This window comes from Dermacentor andersoni, chromosome 4 (genome assembly GCF_023375885.2).
Source record: "Dermacentor andersoni chromosome 4, qqDerAnde1_hic_scaffold, whole genome shotgun sequence".
Classification (NCBI taxonomy): domain Eukaryota; kingdom Metazoa; phylum Arthropoda; class Arachnida; order Ixodida; family Ixodidae; genus Dermacentor; species Dermacentor andersoni.
Genome location: NC_092817.1, coordinates 34,699,568 through 34,722,280, shown reverse-complemented (window position 1 = coordinate 34,722,280; position 22,713 = coordinate 34,699,568). Strand labels below are relative to the sequence as shown.

Below are 22,713 nucleotides of genomic sequence, written 5' to 3'. Positions count from 1 at the left end.
ACCCTGGTGGATTTGTTTGTCGCTCGCGCTGACACGTCTGTAAGAAGCGTGCACTGCATGCGCTTTGTGCCATCGCACCAAGGCAACCCTGGCTGGCATTTTTTACCATCTACCCGGAGCAAGGATGTTAAAAAAAAATTCTTATACCTCCTTGGTCTATAAAAACGAAATACCTCTAGATTCAGCGACTGATAAGGAAAATCTATCCTGCTTTTGCTGCCAATCGACAGATAACAAACGCGTGATTACAACATTAGAACCCTGTTCTTTTCGGAAGAACAGAAACAGAAAGGGTCAACCGCACTTCTGCCATCTTTCTTTTCTCTCGTGCACTACCGTATACGCGAGCCTTTAACCCATGGAATTGCAGTTTTCTGTACTGTGGCCAAGTTGATAGCATTTGAGTCTGGCTTCCGTACTACGCCTAAACACACTGCCAAAGTAGCTTCTCGTTTGCATATATGTAGGTTTGTGGTAAGCTGTGAAGCCTAGCGGGCCGATTCAGCGGCTAGACAATGCAGCCACAAGCTCCCCAGAAGTCATCTCCTTTTCAACGGCACAAAAATCTGCGATCTTCTCTTGCCGCGTATACGTATTCGGAAAGCTCTTCGGCAGTACAGTTACAGCAACCACAACAAATACGCAAAGAGCATTCTGTTAAAAAGATGGGTTTAGCTGCCGAGGATATCCTCGTGAACTGCAGGTGACTGCGTGGTAGGGGTGTTGGAATATGCAAAACTCTCGAAAACCGAATAGTGCACTATTTGATTCGGTCTTCGTACCGAATAGTCACTATTAGTAAATACGAATATTTTTCGAATAGCTTTCGAATATTCGAAAGCGTCAGCTGTGCGTAGTCTAATATAAAATTGGAGTTAGAGTCGCTCAGGGACCCAGACTTCATCGGCTATACAGTGAACACTTGTATTCTCCGAAGGGACTTGTGTACGCGAACGAACTGATTATTGTTCCCACTGCTCCGTGCCTGGTATTTAATAGCGAAAAGTTAATAACTTGCGATTTTTCCGCAGATACTTGCTAACATTATGAAAAATAGGATGTGAACAGTATTATATATTAATTGTGAAAATGGCTCTACAATATTCCAAAACTATTCGATATTCGATTCGTTTTTGATTTGGTTGCAAACGTTATTATTCACATGACCCTACTTCACGGTGACCATTACGACTCAGTGTAACTTTATAACCCGACAATCGGCTGTTTAACTAGCATGCAAACAAAAACTAATCTTTTTTTCTGTTTTGTAAAGAAGAACGTTCCGGTAGTAAGTGATTATCAAATGACAAATAGCTAAGATTAACAATACAAAAAAGAAAACATTTTCTCCTTATCATGTTTTGTAGTCTCTGGCATCTGTTCTCTTTGCTATTTGAACTCGTCGCACAGGATTTCCAAATAGAGAGTCATTAAAAAAGCCTTGCAGATAACATCATCACTCGAATTACGGGTTGGGAAGTGCAGACGCTGTTAATTACTTTGCGCCGTCGATAGTCTACATGGCCACTCGGGGCAACGAGAAAGATCATTAGCCAATTATGGAAACGCGAAATGTGAAACATCTCCAAAATATGTTTCAAGCGAAACATTGTGTACCGAAAATGTCGCATTAGTTAAGCAGTACCTTAATCACATACTGTAAGCTCATTTGTAGAACAGGTCGTAAAACCTCTATTTGTGAAATCTAGCGAACGAAAATGAGGCAAGATGATCTAAAGCAGTAATTTGGAAATCACTGTCTAGAACATTTGGTAGCGAAAGACTCGCAGACATTTAGGGACCATCGGAAGCCTTTTAACCCGTGTACATATATATACGTAAACGGCCGTAATTCGTAGACGCCTCGAGTTTGTTCGTTCAATCATGGCTAAATCGCTACAAGAAGCCTGCCCTGTCCATTTCGTTTTTTTTCCACCTCCATGTGTTGCGGTCTTTGGAATTAGCGCTGTCAATATATTTGGATGCTCTAGTAATTACTAGCTTACCTTCCCGCTTTTACGTGTATGTATTCTTTTTATTTTGCTTTAGATGTATAACAGAACAGGCACCATGAACAGAACATTTATAATGGGCCGCCCTTAAGCAAGGTGCGAAAGGTAAAGACTACAATCTCAATGTGAAGCCGTCCTTTGTCCTTTTCTCGCGGTGTGCCGACTAACACAAAGTCCAGTCGGTAATGAACATGTGCCAATTGCCTGCCCACTTAGAGGCCCGGTCATTGTCATAGACGTCGATACCAAATGCGTGACCACTCTTTCGCGGACCTCTTTGTAGAGGACCAAAAGTTTGAAGCATTTTGAAATCGGGAACTAGTTCGCCAATGACACATGAAGCCCCATTACATTACATGCTGCACGTGCCAGTAAGGTTAGCTTGGTAAGTCACGAACCAGTTAACAAATGGGACGAAACTTTTTGTTGCCCGCCGTGGTTGCTTACTGTTAAGCCGCTAAGCGCGAGGTCGCGGGACACAATACCGGCCACGGCGGCCGCATTTCCATAGGGGCGAAATGCGAAAACTTTCGTGTACTTCGATTTAGGTTCACGTTAAGGAACCTCAGGTGGTAAAAATTATTCCTGAGTCCCCCACTACGGCATGCCTCATAATCAGATCGTGGTTTTGGCGCGTAAAGCAACTTAAGTTAATTTTGGAACCTTTTTTCATGGTTACAGACTATGCTCTGAAAGGATCAAAACACAAAAATAAAGTCGCTTAAGCACGTCTGTAGCGTTGGCAGCGGCGGTAAGTTTGGCCCCGGCGAACTCCCTGGTCCCGCTGAAGGATCGGCCGACAAGAAAACGCTCTCGAGCAGCCGTCTGCAGGCTACAAACATTACAGTTCCAAGCAAATATTGACTCTAGCGACGTTAAGCGAGAACTAGATGGTTTTCCTTCGGGAAATTACCAGGGGAAAAACTCCAGGCAGGCCATCGAGACGGAGTCTGTTTCTTTTCCATTCACGGCCGGCCGACCGGCGCGGCTGCTTCGAACGACAGGTTCATGTGCGCTTACACAGTCAAGAGGAGCACGAATGACAAGCAGAACTGGTCGATCGATATACGCCGACGTACGGTGACGGTGGCGTCACAGAGGCTGAACGAGAACGCTGTCAATCTGACCTGGGGAAGTGGTCGTCCGGCCGCGATGCACTTGAGGGATATGGATGGGCCCGGCGACAGGGTGCGTTCCGAGAAGGTCTCGCGCAGGATGGGTGGGTCATCTGCAGGAGACCGCAAGTCGGGTGTGCGTGCGTGCCAGTCGGTCGCGAAACGTAAGCATGAAAACAAAAATAAAATGCATCGATCGAAGTTTCGCGAGAAGAGAGAGCGTAGCAGCCGAGGGAAGCGGGTGGGGTGTGAGAGAGAGACAGAGGAAAGGGGAAAGGCAGGGAAGTTAACCAGACAGGTAGATCCGGTTTGCTACCCTAAGCTGGGGAGAGAGGGGAGGGGGAGGTAAAGTGATAACAATGTAGAGATAAAGAAAGAAAGGAGCATATACATACAATCACAGTCGGTCACTGTCGCCGCATACTGTCACCGCACAGCACAGTAGCACTTGCAGCAATATAAACATCTGTTCAGGCCACAGCCGCGTGTCCAATTCTGTTGCCTTTAAAAACTGCAACAGTGCCTTCGTCGCCCTCTGCTGCGATGGCTTGTGATGGTGGCATTTTAAAATAAGTTCCTCTGTTAGAGGCCTTCGGTCAAAGGGCGCTATCGCGATTACAAGCGATCGCCTCTGTATATTATAGCGAGGACAGCCACGGAGAAGGTGTTGAAGAGTCTCCTCGTTACCACAGTCATCACACGAGGCGTCGTCGGCCCATAGGTGGGGTGTGAGAAACTAAAGTTGGAAATACAGATGAACGCGAGTGTTGAGAAATTTAGCTATACGAATCGCACAGTAGGCCTACAAAACTGGTTTAGTCTATTGTGTGAAAAAAGTTTGCTGAGTGTAGTGTATAGTGGTAACCTCAACTACTAGTGTTAAGCGGCAGCTTAGAGAATATGCGACAAGAAACGAAGGGTGCAGCATCAAAAGGAAAATCAGTAGCCAACTGCTTTTCGGCAACTTCAGGGTGCGTACAGCTGTTCACTTAGCACTGTTCGCGTAGATTGAGTCAGGCATTGCTGATGTTTTCGAAAAAAAAATGAAAGAAATAGAGAATGAATGGACTGCTTTAGAAAAAGTAACAAGAAACTTCAGTTAATGGGATTTATGAAGTGCAGTGTGAAAATGAAAATAATGAAAAGCCTCAATAGACAGCACCGTTTATGGAACTTTTTGCTGTGCCGACTGCTGAATAAGTGCTCGAATGGCTTGATTGTTTCACTACCGTGCCAGGACATACGTTGCACTTTTTATATGTCTATATAAGTCAATAAACTTGATTGAAATCGGACTGTCCTCGAGAGCTGCGTTCACGCTCACGAGAACACTTTTAGAGCACTTAAAAAATCAATGTGTTTGTACTGGAAGTCGGCATCGTACGTGACCATTCTTTTCATCTATTGTAAAGCAAAAATGGCAAAATCATGCTTCCTCTGGGAACATGAGAAAATTTAAAAAATAACTTGAAACAGTTGGAACGCATTCGCAAAGAGTTCACAGAATATGTATACCTGAATAGCTACCACATGACACGTACAGAGACAGAGAGAACAGGTAGTGTCCAAAACTCGACGTCTATGACTGCCTCCCAATAACGCTTCCGCCGCATTAAGCCAGCAGAAGCACAGCCTTTACGATCCGCATTTAAGATATACAAGGTTCCACGTGCCCTATGAGTCGTGCATTTGGACACCACCTGTTAAATATTAAAAATAAAATAATTCTGTCGCCTGGAGCATAACAGTCTACATGATGTCCTGTGTTGGGGAAGTAATCGGGGCAGAAAGTCCTATGACGAGGAGGAGGGCGATTAAAGAAAAGTAAGGGTGAGAAAAGGACGTGATCTTGGCCTGTAAGGGCAAGAAATATGATAGTGAAGATTGAGGTTGCTAGATCTCGCCAGTTAAGCCGATCTACCCAAGAAATGTAAAAAAATAAATGACAAGAAGCAATGCAAAGCTTCGAGCTAAATTGAGCCCATTCTAGCAGTACAGCAAATCATTTCGTCTCTATGAAAGCGCACCTACAGTGGCCCGCGCAAGGTCTGCAATTTGCACTTTAAAGGGACTTCAATGAGTAATACCTAATTAGTTCAGACTGCCCCGAAAGCATACTTGAAAAAACTGTCTCATTTCCCGATAGGAGGTTGATTATTACTGGAGAAGAATGAAGGCCAATAATCCGTTTCCTGAATTTCGCGCCGAAACCTCAGTGCCGGTAAACCAGTATGGCGTCACGGATTCCATATTATCTTTTCGTATTCGGGCCTTTGTGGCTCCGTAAAGGGCTCTTAAAACTCGCTAAATTCTGGTCTTTGGCTCTCTTAGAGAATACATTGTTGTCAATCTTCATCGATAACAAGTTAACCAGGCCCGAGTAGGCGCCATCAATACCCGTGACGTCACGGCGACCTGGTGCAGAAACTTCCCGGCGGCGTCGCCACGCGTCTTCCGTTTTTGCACCGTATCTGGTTTACCAAGCCTCTTCACAGAGTAAGAGTGGCTTTCTCGGTATTGTAGGAGGAAGGAGGGAAAGAGATAAGTAGAAGGCAGGGAGGTTAACCAGAATAACGTCCGGTTGGCTACCCTACACCGCGGGAATGGGAAAGGGGGAAACAAAGATAACAGGGAGAGAGAGGAGGGAAGGAAAGAAGGATATTGCGGTGAGTTCGCTGACCTTTGTGGTCTTACAGAAATTGCATTAATAGTCACGGATGGTCGCACAAGCCCGTCGTCCTTAAGACTCGGTATTGTAAAAGGTTAAGTCGACGATGTCTCTTATTGGCGGGCACTAAACGGAAAAGATAAATTGAGCTGTATTGATAACTTACTCGGTATTGTAAAGGGGTAAGTTATCAATACAGCTCAACTTATCTTTTCCGTTTAGTGACCCGCCAATAAGAGACATCGTCGGCCTAGCGGAACTTGCCGCCGGAAACTCACCGGCAAGCGTGAGCTCCGCGGCGCCCTGGGCCGAGGACTGGTCGTTGAACGCGTAGCACTGGTACACGCCGCGGTCCTCGCGGCGTACGGGTACCACGGTGACGCTGTACGGTGCGTGGCTCACTCCGCGAAGCAGCGGACGCTGGTTGCGGTACCACTCGACGCCGTTCACGGGGAACCCGCTCACCGAGCAGTTGAAGGTGGCCGACTTGCCGACGTCCACCTTCTGGCTGCGCGGCAGCACCGTCACCGAGAGCGGCGCTGATGTCATCGGGCGGAGCCACGAACCGGTGAGAAGAATGAAAGTGAGGATGTGAAATATATTAGAAGAAAAAGTTTATTTATTTTACGTTAGTAGTAATACAGAACGCTTAAGTCAGCCTGCTTAAGCATTAAATACCAGGCCATGTAGCACATTTTGGTCCTACGCTGGAAGTCGTTACGTGCCCTCTAAGGAGCGTTCTACCACAATAATTTTTCAGATTAGTTCATTAGCAGCAAATATAGAAATATTTTAAGTGCTGCATACCTATGATTTCAGGAAGCGAGCGTCAGCGCCAACGTGGCCACTCTCTCCACTTGCCCCCATCTAGCCTCCACAAGTGTAATTCCTTCCCTGCGATCTCCAGTAGCCGCAGGATCGCGTGACGGATGCGTCGCGAGCCTTGCCTTCCTTTTTTTTTTTCTCTCTCGCGCTTTTGCTGAGTGGCTCACTTCCGGTGACGGTCTAGCGCGCGAGCTGTTGCGTTTGTCTCGATTCGCGCAGCGCACGATTTTGCGCGCTCTGCACGAGAATACCTGATTAGCGGTGTAAGTCAATGCCACAGTCACGAGCGCTGAGACAGACGTAAGCGGAACAAAAAGTACGGTCGCTAATTGGAACCAAGTAGAAAATGGTAGATAGTTTCGTTTTCGGCGTGTACGGCTGCACGCCGTGAGAACAAGTAGGCGAAACGGAAGTACGTCGCTCTTGCTACGGCACGGAGTAAAACAAATACTTGCAGACAGTCGCTTGGTAGATTTCATTATTTATCTAAACTTTAAATCGTCTACTGAAGCAACAGATCAAACAAATAACTGATCTTGCCTTGAATAATTCTCGAAGTCATGTGTCACTGTCAGCGGCGCTACAGCACTCAATCTACGTAGGCGCGCTTGTGCGATTGACGTCGACCCCCCGGCTGGGAGCGCGGCGGCCGCGAGGAGACGGGCGCATTTGGTTTGGAATTTTGTTCTTTTTGCAGCGAGTAGCGTTGTAATACTTTGCAGACACGATCGTGAGATCGCACTGTATACACTGGGCTTGTTAGCTCAAAATGACCCTCTAAGCTTTTGTGCGGAGCCCGGCAAACCAGTCAGCTCACGGCTAGTGAATCCAGAGTAAATACAGAAACAGTCAAACAACCAGACAACTAAAACGGCGAGGTCTATGTACAGGACGCGGTGTGCAACTACTAAACGACGGAGGAGTACCAGGAACTGAAGTGTTGAATATTAAGTTAACAACAAATTCATTGATCATTCAGGCGTCAGCAGTCTCATGCAGCGTCGGGCCTAGTGATTGAGTGGTTTTTCTGGTTTTATCGGTTTTATCAGTTTTACCCACAAAACTACTTCTACTGGTTGTAACGGACGATATGCGAAATTACGTAAGCAGGCTGTCCTACCCACCTAACGTGCCCTAACTGACATAGCCGCGCTTTATTTCACTTTATTTCATTTTCTGTTACAGACATGGCCTGAATACAGAAAAAGTGAAGGAAAAGCTAAGAGATAAGCCAACTAAAGCTTTACCCATAGGCTGTCGTAGCATTGTTAAAGCCGCGACACGTACGCGTTTTTGTAGGGTAGGATGAAAGGAGGGTGGGCGAAAATTACAGCACCAACCCGCACGTTGCCACTTTAATTACTACCCTAGCCCGACGTGCGACATATTGATTATTTCAAACGAAGTATGCCGTGAAACGCACTTTTAGATCTTGCGTATCTTCTATTGTCTTATAGTCTGTAAGCGACGTGTAGCTGCTTTTCCAAAGCGTGTGCACTTAAAAACAATGCACTTGACTAGAAGGTTAGCTCTAGTTAAGTCGCCTGTCACTGCGTCAACTTCACTTACGCTTAAGTGTCTGTTTTCTTTTCAGCGCACATTATGGGTTAGCAATAATTCAACTATAGTTCGCGAAGAAGCGGACGACAAAATACTTTCCAACATGTTCATCTACGTCCAGAAATGTCAGTGTTTCTTCCAGCGAAATCCTGCAACTTTTGCGTTCCGGCTACCTCCGCAACGTTTTTCTGCAATATTATGCAGTTAGAGACGGCATCGTTCAAACAAGCTGAGATCTGCCGCAGCGTGCACCTTGTACTCAGAAGCTCGTCGAGGCACCCGACGGGCTTCCCGCTCTTTGTGTCAAAGTGCGTTTCACGCTTCAGAGAGCTGGCACAGTCGCGTGAACATTGCCTAAACGCACGGCCCACGTCAGCGTCAACTGCTTCGCGATGTTGCCACTTCCCGAGGGAAACAAAAAGCAACGCAGCGGTGCGGCGACGAGCCGAAATACACACAAGGAAACCACGGCTTGGTCAGATGCTCTTCGGGCCCGCCGAGTACATATAATAATAAAGACAGCACAGTGTCACGACACCATCTGCCTTGCAAATGAGTGTCCGATAAGCTTTTTTCCCTCTTTCTTCTCTTCACCGTCAACGTTGTCGGCTATGTGCGTCCCAGCAGAACAATGGAGGCTTTGGATTGTTTTACTCTTCATGCGCGCCTAAGCATCTGCATAGAACACAACCAAAAAGAGATGGAAAAAAAAAGGAGTATCACAGAGTTGCCTGCTTTCTTGCTTATTTGTACCCTATACTTGACGAGAAAACATTTTGCAAACGTCCTCGGTCTTGTCGAAAACAGTACACCGTGGCAGAAACTTCAAGCACGCGATTGTTTTCTTCTCTGAGAAACTGCTTTTTCTTTCTGGTTGCCGCTTTCCTGGTTTTTTTTTTCTTAGTCAAAAGAGTGGGAAGGTTTATTGAAAGTTGACGCTTGGAAGGAGGCTTAATAGGGCTTTCCGCTTCATGGTACGAGCTTGTGGCTTTCTTTTATTTACGCGTCGGGACTCGTCTGGTCTGTGCTTCGCGAGTTTGCTCGTCCTAATCTAGCGAACGACACGCTTCAATCTGCGTGCCCTATACGTGTGCTTCCAGCGGTGCAGCTTGAAGACAATAGAACCGAAGCAGTGCCTGAACAGGAGAGTTAGAAAAGGCACGCGCGCTTAGTTCACCGCGTGTGATATGGTTTAGTGGACTGTTTCAAAACTTTAGTGACTACGTATGCACTTCATATATGCAGTGATCGACTATCGCAGTCGCCAAGAAAGCTTTCCGCTTGCATTTTAAAGAAAAACGCGTGTTCCTTGTAAAAGTGAACTAAGAACACGACACTGGAAAGGAAGTGCTGGAGAATCCTCTCTCTTCCATCAGAAACACCCACTTTTGGATTGCATTTTTTTCCAACTAGCACGGCACAATTTTGGAAGAGTCCCTTCGGCACTACAGTTCAACTGACGAGTAAGAAATACATTTACGTTCAGTAGAACATGGCTGGCAATGTTGAGCTGGAATGAAAAACACTTGCAGACTTGAGAGCACAACGTGTATTAGTTGAGGCATTCAAAAATGTTTATATTGCTTACTTTACGCTAATTTGTGTGGCTGTGTACTTTTTTCGCCATTGTCTAAGTGTCGTTCAGCTTTATTTACCAGTTGGAACGCTAACTAATTTCTTTGTAGTTTTTGTTTCAGTTAACAGGGGGCCCCCTTTGTAGTCATGACCTCGGAATATTCCCGAGTTTCCAACAAGTATTCGGCATGTCAATTTCCTATCAACAATGAAGCATAAGCTCGTTAGGTATTGTTTATACATTGTTTTATATACGGCATCCGCGCCTTCCAGTCAAGGAAGCATTTTGTCGAGTTATTCTAAAAGTAGACCTGATGGACGTTATAAAAATTATTGAAAACTCGAATTGTTCGCCTAATTAGGAACCCATGGTAATTAGAAGACAACTTCCAGATTCGGGCGTTCCATTCTAACTTGAGACTCGTAGACACATACTTCAATTTACGAATTTCAGCAGGTGAATTCGCAAGGCCTATCCACCTGAAACGAATTCTCAAGACAGCACTAGATTCGATATGTTAATTTTCAGAATGTCTGACGAAATACATTGCCGTTCCAGTCACTTTTATGCGTGAGTACATAAGGCAGCGGTTTCATAAAAAGTGGAAGAACAATGCATTTTTACAGCATGCTTAACGGCGCATGTGTCGAAATTGGAGCTATCCTCAAAATTGATTCCTAGTGAATATGCCCTGCAAAACCACTAGCTACAATTCGTAGATTTAATTATGTGCCGTAAAGTAACTACTGAAAGAAATGCGTTCGTTTATTTATGCTAATTGTTCAGCTAAGCATTTCGATTTCTCGTAGAAGTAATGGACGCCTCATCTAGTTATTTAGCTCATGCGTTAGAATTGTGCTATCTGCCACAGGCAATTTTCGAAAATTTGGTGCCGTTAAAAAAGAGAACCATATATATCCATGACATGACGCGTGTGCTTGGTAGCAGTATAGCACACAGGCACAGTACCGTCGTCACCTAGGCTGGCTGAGATATGAAATTTGTGTCAATATTGACAAGGAAGGGACGCACGCTTCTGCGTGGGAGTAACGTGGTAAGAGTACTTACTTAACAACTTAACAAAGAGAACAAAGAGACAAAAAAGAACTCACCGGTAACTTGAAGTTCAGTGTCAGTGGTGTCCGAGCCAGAAGTATTATTGACGAAGCAAGTATAAATTCCAGCGTCGGTTAAGGTCACCTTAAAAGAATACAGTAAAATTTATTCGCACGAAGCGGCACTCCAGAGAAAACCATGTCATTCTTGAAAAAGTGAGCTTTTAAATTGGGGGTTAATTGTTTACCTTCATGACCCTGCGGTAAGATATATGTCGGCCAGAATGGGCGATGCGTAAATGAGCGCGTGCGCGGGAACATGAACTGTCACTGAAAGGTAAAGACGGAGCACATTTGCCTAAGCACTGCAATTCACACTCGTGTGGGCCACGACTGGACAAGATACGAATTATTGGAAGAAGCAGGGTCACCGCGGCACGTGAATTGTTAGAGGCGTTTCATGTATAAGAGCGAGGTTCGTCTTGTACTAGCGACACATCAGTTTTACTCTTGCATGAAGAAAGAAGGTTCTTTGATGGCCGGCTGTGATTAGGGTGTCGCGCTATTGAAGCTGTTTTTGCATGGCGCGCATTTGCCTGCGCGTATATATTGCGTGTTATACAATGTAGAATAAAGAGTCGAAAGTAATTGGCGCTCCCCTTGTTCCTTTCCGTCCATCCTTGTGTGCCAAACGATCATATTTATGGTCTACTCAACATGTGGCTGATAACTATACTGCTCTATTCTAAGTGTGTTCATGGACGCAATGTACATGACGCATAATATATGTTATCGTTGAACGTAGAACTGAGAGGATTCGTAACGTACAGACCCTTTAGTGCTAAACAAAACACGCGATTGCACGGAATGAGTGAATTTCACTCTGTAAAAAGTGTGGAAGCCCCCAGTTTGCGGGACACAAAACTTGAGGTGCCTGCTGCGGTGCCGGCTAGTCACCAGGCGCATTGCTATACTCCGGAACTTGCGGCCCTTCAAAATGCGAGCCGCGTTTTTCGTCAAAAGAGTGTTAAAAAATTAAATTATGGAGTTTTACGTGCCAAAACCACTTTCTGATTATGAGGCACGCCGTAGATGAGGACTCCGGAAATTTTGACCACCTGGGGTTCTTTAACGTGCACCTAAATTTAAGCACACGGGTGTTTTCGCATTTCGCCCCCATCGAAATGCGGCCGCCGTGGCCGGGATTCGATCCCGCGACCTCGTGCTCAGCAGCCCAACACCATAGCCACTGAGCAACCACGGCGGGTCAAAAAAGTGTGCCGCGCTTTATATGGCGTACGTAACGTGCACGGAATATTTGTTGCACTGTAAGCGTGCGAACTCTCGTTGTGTCTGTATCGCAATTTCCGAAGCTGTGATTCGAGCACTTTCTTTTGTTCTTAGCTTACCCAGTTTTCTTCGATCAAACTTCTTTCGCCAACTGAGTTACAAGCTTTACCGACAGCCGGATCCCTGCGGAGTCAACCTCTACGCCTATAATAAGTGGGGCGCGCAGTATGAAAAAGTGACTCGAAATGTCACATGAATAATAAGGTTGGAAGCTGTACTTTTCACTCTGCCAATATGCGCAACTAACTTAGCCCCCTCCTTTTTTTTCCCCTTGATGTTTATCACGCAGAGCCAGATAAAATGTTCGCAACAAAGGTTTAGCGGTTAGGGACAGTGCGGCACTTGTATATTTTTGAAATAAAGTGCACAGTCTAACACGGTGTGAACAATAAATGGGGAGGTAGTCGAAGTGGTTGTGATTGCCGAGGTGTTCCGTAATTTGTGTGCGGAGAGATGGAGGTGGTACAGGCGCTATCTAATGTATGTGCTCCACGCACCGCAAAACAAAAACAAAAACAAAAACAAAAAAAGAAACAGAAAAAAAAACATGAGTTGCTTGGAGCAGTGTACTTAAAGCATGGCATGGCCGCTGGGTAAAAAAGAAACCTCTTTTTTTTTATCCAGCGGCCGTGATTATGCTCAACACCTGTCCTCCACTTATTTTCTTGTCAAGTGTGAATAGCTCTTCAAATTAAGGATACAATTAACTGACGCCAGCTTTCATTTACGTAACGTCACGTGGTTTAAATGCTCGGTTTGTGATGACGAATGCAAGTGACAGCTTCACGGGCTGTCAATGTGGTCGTAAAAATGCAGTGCCCAAAGTATGGGAAAACTGATATTTTTTTTTAAAGCATAGGAATATTTGCGTAAGCACCTCTGGCTTTTCAGACGGATATTGTCACCACGAAAAAAAAAAAAAATGTGGGAATATGTGTTAATTGCTTCTCATAATCGCGACGCCTACGAAAGAAAATTTGAATAATTTCTATACTTTATCTTAAATTGTTATTGCACTACAGTGGAAGCTAAGACTGGTCCTGATCAGTCGGGAGTGCGATCATAAAAACACACGTGCCCACCCTGGTTATATATATATATATATATATATATATATATATATATATATATATATATATATATATATAAACAAAGAATACGAAAACAAAAAACGCAGCCCCGAGAGCATATAGCGGATATTGACGGTTCGTTGGTTTCTTGTTCGTAAGGAGTGACAAGATTTTAGAACGACAGAAAACTGAGCTAGTTGGTACGGATATATAATGCAAAGCAGGGGTAAGGCGTGCAGACACGGACACAAGAAAAGAGAAATGGACAACACGAACGCCGACTATCAACTGAAGGAGGCGAAGAAAATAGAAAGACGACACAAAACTCATGTGCGCATGCTCCAGAAAGGTAGCACCACGTGTCAATCGGGTACACGTGCCGGTGTATGCGAGAGGTAACCGTTAAGGCATTTGATCTCTTGCTTATGCGAGGTAATCGAAGGCTGACTTACGCACGCACTTCCGTTATTGATATGCGATGCCTCGAGCATAAGACATATATCTTCATTCCCATGCCTGTGCAATATCGCGCATTCATCTAACTCAGGCATCAGTTACAATCTTGGCAATGTAAGGAAAGATTAGAAGGCAATCGACCGGTTAACATTTTATGTTCCATTAGCCTCTGATTGATACACCGCCCCATTTGCCCTACGTAGAAATGGCCACAGCTAAAGGGAACTTTATATACCGCACCCAAACGACAGTCAGAAAAATTGTTGTTCTTGATGTGCTTCACTGGACAAATATCTGTTCTATTGTTGCCTTTCACCTGCTTCTTTCTCTGCACGGCAGCGCATATATTACCTAGCTTATTGGGAGCAGTAAAAATGACATTAACACAATTTCTACTTGCAACTTTGTTAAACTTTCAATCCAAGCATTCCAAAGTAGTATAGCATGGAACTGCCATGTCGTGCCTTCAGTCTTCTCTCACCAGATCGTGCATGCACAAGATGAGCGCCAGTTTTAAAGTACAGGTCCGGCGCCTATTAGAAGCAGGTTATCCTAGCGTAGCAGTGTTCCCTGTGGCTGAACGCCTAAAGAAGTCGATTTCGAGGGGGACGGACGTGATTACAGAAAAAAGTAATGGCGAGAAAAGAGTAGTGGCTATTACTTACATTCATTTAGTATCACACAGGCTGAAAAAAAAGTTGCAAGTAGATACGGTGTTAATGTTAGTTTTACTGCTCCCAATAAGCTAGGTAAGATATGCGCTGCGTGCGGAGAAAAAAGCAGCAGCTGAAAGCCAATAAAATAACAGATATTTGTCCAGTGAAGCACATCAAGAACAACAATTTTACTGACTGTCGTTTGGGTGCGGTATATAATGTTCCCTTTAGCTGTGATCATTTCTACGCAGGGGAAACGGGGCGGTGTATTAATAAGAGGCTAATGAAACATAAAACGTCGTTAACCAGTACATAGCCTTCTAATCTTTCCTTAGATTGTCAAGATTGTAACTGACGCCTGAATTAGATGAATGCGCGATATTGTACAGGCACAGGAATGAAGATACGCGTCTTATGGTCGACGCATGGCATATCAATAATAGGGGAAGTGCTTGCGTGAGTCAGCCTTCGATTACCTTACATAAGGAAGAGATCAAATGCCTTAACAGTTCCCTCTCACGTAGACCGGCACGTGTACCCGATTGACACGTGGTGCTACCTTTCCAGAGCATGCGCAGATGAGTTTTGTGTCTTCTTTCTTTTTTTTTTCACCTCAGTGCTTCCTTCAGTTGATAGTCGGCGTTCATGTTGTGCACTTCTCTTGTATCCATGCTTGCACGCCTTACCCTTCTTTGCATTATGTGACAAGAGTGTACCACGTGCCTGGTTGATGACGAGTGTGCCGTCGAGGTGTAGAAAGCGGCCTCCTTGCATCACGGGCAGCGCCTGTCCCCGCACCTTGCGGAACCACTGGTAGCTGGGCACGGGGTTACCCTGGGCGGCGCAGGGAATTTGCGCCGAGCGGCCCTGGTCGGCCCGCACCTGACGCCGGCTGTCGATGATGCGAGGGGACATGGCGAACGATTCTGCGAGAAGCACGACCCAGTGGTTCGTGACTATACAGTGGCGCAGCCAGAAATTTCGTACGGAATGGGGGGGGGGGGGGAACTAACGATTCAGCTCGGCTTCCTCCTTAGAGAATCTGTCGAGGGACCAAATGCATGAATAATAACGGCATTGCCATTGTCAACGATGCTGCAAACAAATTCTTGAACGCTACGCACTGTCAAGACAAGTACAATATCTATTTTTTTTTTCAAAACAATATATTCGGACGTCCAGAAAATTCTGCCGGAAATCCCTCATATCAATGCTTGCATGTTTTTTTTGTTTATTTAACAAATAACTAAAATGTAACACAAGCTTTAAAACTATATCAGCTTGAAACCAGCAAAGCAGTGCATACTGCTGATATGAAAAACGTAAAGGCCATGAAATGAACGAGTTGAGGACAAATATTTCAATGAAACTTTGTCATTCAAAAACCTTGTCTACATTTTTATGCATGTGCAACGGCCAGAGAAAGGTCTCGATGGCACTGTCCTTCGTTCCAATATATTGTGCAGGAGCTCCTGCCACTGGTCGTGTATTGTGAGTAACGGCACCAAAATTATAGTCGCAACAGAGAGCAGATATAAAAATCATTTCTGCAAAATACACATTAGAAATGCGAAGATACGATGGAATATACAAATGCGAACCACAGCTTGATAAAGGGCAAAAAAGTGTAACTAGAAACAAAGTTGATTGTATGTACACACAAAACCTCGCACCAAGATTTTGAAATATACGTATAAGCCTCCAATAAATCAATGTGTCTAAGCAAAAATCACTCTATATATTGCGTCAAACAATGCCAATAAAAATGTTGCGCGATCACAGATTTACAGGGCATAGAATCATAAGCCCCCCCCCCCCCCCCCCCGCTTCCCATCCCTTCCTCCACTCCCTCCTATGCAACGCGGCGACGGAAGACGGCGCGCTTCCTCCCCACTTTTCTCTCTTGCGCACACACGACTGAGCCGCCATCGTCGGCTCACCCATGACACGCCCCCCCCCCCCCCCCCCCCCCCCCCCGCCTTCCATACGCTTTCACTCGCACATACAGCATGCGGTGCGCGGTGACGATGTTACCGCCCTTGGACTTTATACTGAACATGACGGCGACGGGCAGGAATGCGCCTCGACTGTTGATTAATTGCTATCGCTATGATATAATAAGAGCAACCGGCAACTGAAGAGTCCCGTGGCCCATTACTTTCCGCAAATGAAGAGGAAGTAACAAAATCGAACTTGCACCATGCGACAATTCACTGCGCCGCAGCAATGTCTTTGGTGCCAAAATGAAAATGGCCCCGAAAGAAAGAAAGCGCAGAAGAAAGGATGTCAGCCACAATCGAATGCCTACTTTGGACACTTAATGTGGCTGCCGAAGGAATATCGAAGAAAACGTGAGACGCTTGGTCCACGGAGAGCCAATACGCATACTGCTCGGTATCCTACACCGGCGAGACAAGACTTTCCGTAGAGGTTACAATAACATCGAAGTGAAGGTGATGCCCCCAAGTGAACGCGTTGCGATCCGTCTAGTTCCCACAGTGACGGTGGTGAGCGACTATTGTTTCTTCTTCTCCTCTGCTAGCCAGAAAGCGTCCAAAAACTCTGCCAGGCCAAAATCCACTCGGCCTGAGAAAAACGAAAGCGCACCAAAGTGCGCCCCGCGGTTGTCAGGGCAACACGAGAAAAACGCATGCACTCTGGCTGGCTCTGGCAGCCCGCGGGTAGCGAGAACAAGAAAATAGAAGAGGCTCAATGCGCCTTCGCAAATTAAAGTCAAAGTAGAAAGAATAAATAAGAACGTAGAGACCTTTGCTTGCTTTTGTGTCTTGACATAGATGCTATGGCGCAGGTGAAAAAAAAATTTATGTGCTTTTCTGTGATATCACGGCACAAATGGACCACCACAACGCTTCATCTCATCGATCCTCGCTGCGTGCTTTGTCAGCTAGTCTGGTAGTGTGTTGATTTGGCTTGCCTCGTTGTATGTTCCGATGCACGACTTTATAAATGTCAATGCACCATTGGCGTCAAATGTTTATAAGAACATTAAACCCACAAAGTGCTGGAATTGAAAATGCAAAGCACGACATTGGAAATGGTAGGGCACCTTTTGCATCAAAAAGTTATGAGAACTTTATACCCATAAAGATTCGGAATTGAAATCCATGCGCTCTGTAGATTCCGCGGCCTCCGCGATAAGCCATGACAAGCCCACTCGCCGTCGGAACGCGCTAGAAACTTTGTGCCCGGATGGATTTCTTCGTGTTATGTGACTTCCGGTGCATGGGTGTTGCCACGAAATCTAGCCAGAGTTCGCAATGTTCGCGCCGAAATGTGTTTTCGAGCATAAAAAAGACACTCTAGACAAAATTCGGAATGATTTCCGGCACCGGGGGTTGTTTTGGTCGGCGGTGCATGACAGCACGAAAAAATTTCGGAGGGGAAGGGGCTGATGCCTCATAAGCCCCCTGGCTGCACCCCTGATATAGTCATGATACTGTCGCGGCCTCACGGTCGCACAGCAGCAGCCAGACACCCTTTCCCCTTTTGACTTGAAAAAATATTATTGCGGAGTGTGAGGGAAAGGGAAGTGGTGCGAGGGTGTGTAACCGAGCCGTAGAGGCTGGACGAACACAAAAATAAAGTCCGTTGTTGCTTGTTCTTCAGGGACGCATCACTCGCTTCTTTCTGCTGATATCCAGCCGCGCTCGCGTCCCGCACTACAATACTTTATGGTATCACAGCATATGATACGATATTTCCTCGGTTGTGTTGGTTTACGTATTTTTGTGCCGGTAACCACTCTCACCGATTTATCACTGATCTCCTGTTGTCTATCACTCGGCGCGAGACGCTCTTGCTGTATCCAACATTTCTTGAACGCTGTAGCCAATCATATACAGCGAGAGAGGCATATCTCATAGGAGTGCACGTGCGGCGCCAATGGTGTCGCACACAATCTCGGACCTACGGGAGTATACGGTGAGGCCTGTATAAACAGCGGGCAGATTGTACTGTTGTGGGATTTAGATTCGGCAAACGCCAGTCGGGCGCGCCGCTATCGTTGTCACGTTTGCGCTGCTTTGCTTTAAGGGCAAAGGTTGGGCGAATAAAAGTTCAATTTTATTTCAAATTTCTTTCACCGTTTTCACCGTCAGTACACACCGTGCCGATGTAACTATGTAGTGCGCTCGTTCAATGTGAACGGAGGGGACGCTGTTATTTTTTAAGCGGCGATCACTGCTCACGTGTGGCATTCGCGCCTGACACGTAAATATAGGCCATGTATATCTCGTTGATCATTTAGCCCCGTAGAAAAGTTTATTGTTCAGCATATTTGCTGTATGGCGTAGAAATATTTGAAGAAGAAGAATGAGAGAGAGAGAGAGAGAGAGAGAGAGAGAGAGAGGTCCTAAGGGAAAGGCAGGGAGGTTAACCAGGCTGAGCCCGGTAGGCTACCCTGCACTGACAATGGAGGAAAGGGGATTGAAAGGGACGAAGGAAGAAATAAGTTCACAGTTTGCACTGCACACGCAAGCATCACCGAGTCAGTCACAGGCGATAATACAGGTTGGTGCATTTTAAGAAAGCAGCAGCGCCTCCGTGGCCATGTACATAGCAGACGCACGAGGCCACGGTCCCAAGATCTTCTCCTCCGTGAAAGGATGGTCGTCTAAGTGCATCTATTCAGTTCCCCTGCAAGCAGTTTGGTTGCCTACGGGAAATCACTCGCTTTGTTGATCGCTGGGAACACGTCGCAATGGGCCCACATGTGCTTCCATGAATAGTGTGCGTGTTTATGCACCCACCTATCCTATCACCCACCTCAGGCTTACGAACAGAGAGCTAGAGAGAGAGAGAAATAAAAAAAGAACTTTCGTAGGAGATGATGTGCAAAAAGAAAGAGCAAAATTTTCTAGCAGTGAGTGTGTTAGTACTGCGCTCCGTCCCGGCTACGGCTTCGAAAGGCATCGGCACGCTGCATTTTCCAACCCTATGTAGAGATAGGAGGACTTATCGAGGAGGCGCAGACTTAATAAAGCTAACCCTAGCCCTAATAACAAATCCACGAGGAAACTCAGCTTTGTCACCGCACCAATCGCGCTGAAACTCCTTAGGCCGGGTGGACGTGACCATTATTCTCTTTTTCCTAGTGCTGCATAACTTAAGTTCAAGAATAATATTCGACCAGCTGCGGAATGGTTCGTTGCTAATTCAATAGTTGCTTTCCCATATTTGCATGTATCTGCATCGGTCGCAGTGTTTTTCTTTTTTTGTCGCAAGTGGCACCAAGAACGGATAACAGAAACACTGCTGGAACAAAACGATGACATACATACAAACAAACAAAATAATTATACAGGAAAAACAATGAACTCTCTGTACAACCAGAAGTGTTTTTGTTCTTGCCACCATTATCTTTATCGTTTTTCAATTTATCCGCTGCCCTGTCCAGAACGAAATTAGAAGCTCAGAGCACTGTATATTTTTGTATGTTCCGAAACTGAACGAATAAACCAAGTAAGGACATATGGTAGGCAGCTATCGATCCTTCGGGAGAGGAAGTCCTATCACTCTGAAATTTTTGTTTGCTCTCGTAATTAAGTTATTGATCGCTATCTTCAACTTTCAATATATTCACAACTTCATGGAGAACGAGCTTCGCGTAGAAAGATATAAATACACATAGGGAAGCGTACATCTCAAACAATGAACATTTCTGTGAACCAAAGAGGGCCATCTGTTTCTCTGCGCTATTTTCTTGGGGCAATTTAAACAGACAGGACAGAAAACTAAATTTTCACAGCTATAAGTTAGTAAATGTTGAGTGCTGCTGGCAATGAAAGCACCGAGTAATATTGAGTACAGAATTTGCACATTCAGTATTGAATAATGTTAAATAAAAGCGCGGCCATGTTAGAAGTGCCACGCTAAGCGATCTTAAGCATTAACTATAGGTAATATTGATTCCAATAAAAAAAGAATAGTACCAACATTTCAGTTCGTCCTCCAGATCAAGTGCATTTATTTATTTATTTATTTATTTATTTCTTTATTTATTTATTTATTTATTTATTTATTTATTTATAAATACTGCGTGCTTGAAAAGAAGACCATTGTAGGTGGGTATGGATATTTGTATAGTAACATATTGAGACAGAAATCAAATACATTCAAGTAAACGCTTCAACAACACATATACATAGCAGAAACTTGTTCACCAATGTCATCACGCGCAAGACCGTAACAGAATGTCAACTTCAATACAGGATTTACAAGCACCGTATATGGTTCAACACGCACACACAAAATAAAATAACTATAAAATAACTTATTACTGAATATGCTCTTCAAGCAATAACAATGAATTCTGAATTACTACACTGTCAGCAAGGTTATTACAGTCGGTTACGGTTCTAGGAAAATAGCACTGTATGATATCATTCCTATGGCTGATGATCATGATCATCGTGATCATCGTAATCAGTTTCACGTTCAGTTAGAGATGAAGGCTTCTATAATTACGCCTCTCATGTGTAAGCCTACTTCAGCCGATGCCTGCTTGTTATATCATCTATAACAAACCCTACTGAAAAAAACATATGTTCTGGTGTACTATGCGCCAAAATTACGATATGATCATGAGGCACGTAGTAGTGAGGGATTCGAATTAATTTTGAGTATCCCGTGTTCGCTGACCATCGAGACAATTCGCTAAACGTAATGCTAGGTAATGCCCAGCTACGCGAAGTCATACTTGTTCGCTTTAACGACCTAAATTAGAGCATTAGAAAGAACATAATTTGTTTCTGAAGAACGGCGGATTGCTCACAGATTGGTCTATTTAGTTTTTAACAGGTTCATAAGCAGTAAATATTTTACCAGAATTCTGACGCAAATCATAATTAGGAGAAATTGGTAGCGACTACCATTCGAAAATGACTCTCGTTCTTATTACTTCATCTTCATTTCTTTTTTTTTTGGGGGGGGGGGGGGGGCAAGTATGCGTTAGTGTTTAAGCCTGCTAAATGACTCCCTTTCTTATTGTTATTTTGTGTTACCTTTTACTTTAAGATTTGTTTTTTTTTTCAATAAGTTAAATGGATTACTGAGCAGCAAGCCGCTTCCAACGCTGCCTCCCCCTCTCATTCTCCTCTAGTCGAGACCCCAGCTACTTCTGCTCCCAAACATTTACCTAGCCAAACTCATATTTCCGAAGGTACTAGCACTTGATCGACCACTAGCTAGACAGGCTTTATTGCACGCCAGTTGTGGGCGCCTGAATGTTAGTAGTTAGTAGTTAGAGTGGTTAGTTTTCGTATAGTCTTCTTACGCACCCACCTTCCTGCACTTCATTAGTCTGTCTAATTATTTCCACACTAACGATTGCCACACAAGTCAGCTGAAGGGTCAATATCCAATAGCTGAAAGTTAATTGTGTCTCATTATCTGTTTTAAGTGGGAACACAGTTGCATATTCGAAATGTTTATTTCTTTTTGATTACCTTATCCAGACTTCACTTTCTGCGAAAACTGTGGTGAGCGCTTGGGACGTCAATCGTACTTTGAAAAACAGAATGCTGCTTGATATTCAATACCTTCTATGTTAAAGGAGAAGCCCGTGCCGCTTCAAGGTGCCGACATTTCATAAATACCTTGTTATAATCCAAGAAAGTACGACACCATTCTTGTGTATACCAACAACTCACGGCACGTGCTTTATTGGACTATGTCTACTGCTCGAAGCATCTAACGGTAATCGATGGTTGACAAAAGCTAAAATAAATGGCGTTGGTATAAGGTCGCGGAAAAGAGATAACGAGTGTTTTACAAGGAGTAACTGAATGGCAGCAGTAGCAAAAAAAGAAAGAAAAAAAAAAGGAAACATGCTCGAGTGCGGCCTGAGTTCAGATGCAGTGATGAGATTAGAAAATTTATAAGATGAGTTGCTGCTGTTGATGCAAGACAAGGACAATTAGAAATATCCGTGAGGGACGTTTAATTGACATAAAATATGCCGTTCATAATGATAATGACGATTATCATGTCAGAGGTATTGGTAATGATGATAATAATTATCACAACAATGATGGTTACCCTAAACACTGGTATAAGGTCTGTCTGAAAAGCGTCCGACCATGCCCTCACCCCCTTCGCTAACCCACAAAAAAGTCGTCATCTGGTGTTTTTGTTGTCCTAATCCCATTCAAAGTAGTTACCTCCTGCTTCTACACACTGAGTCCCGCTCTCCTTCCACTTCTCGAAACAATACTTGAACCCCTTCTCGGGAAGGGCTGCTGCTTAAGAAGACATCGAGTAGCACTTGATCTCCTTTCTGGTTTGAAAGCACCTTCCATTCAGGTACATTTAAACGTTTGTGAACAGTCATAAAATGCATGGGCCCATGTC

At 44.7% G+C, this 22,713-nt stretch overlaps 1 protein-coding gene across 1 annotated transcript in view; it reads right to left on the bottom strand.

Moving 5' to 3' along the window:
- Positions 1-22,713, bottom strand: part of LOC126536639 (cell adhesion molecule Dscam1-like) — a 322,345-nt gene that overhangs the window by 50,896 nt on the left and 248,736 nt on the right. Inside the window, exons 5-8 of the mRNA XM_050183671.2 lie at positions 15,067-15,269; positions 10,869-10,956; positions 6,074-6,334; positions 3,140-3,240 (exon numbers count right to left, since the gene is read on the bottom strand). Of these exons, the coding sequence (XP_050039628.2) occupies positions 3,140-3,240; positions 6,074-6,334; positions 10,869-10,956; positions 15,067-15,269 (653 nt within the window). The remainder of the gene's footprint in view (positions 1-3,139; positions 3,241-6,073; positions 6,335-10,868; positions 10,957-15,066; positions 15,270-22,713) is intronic.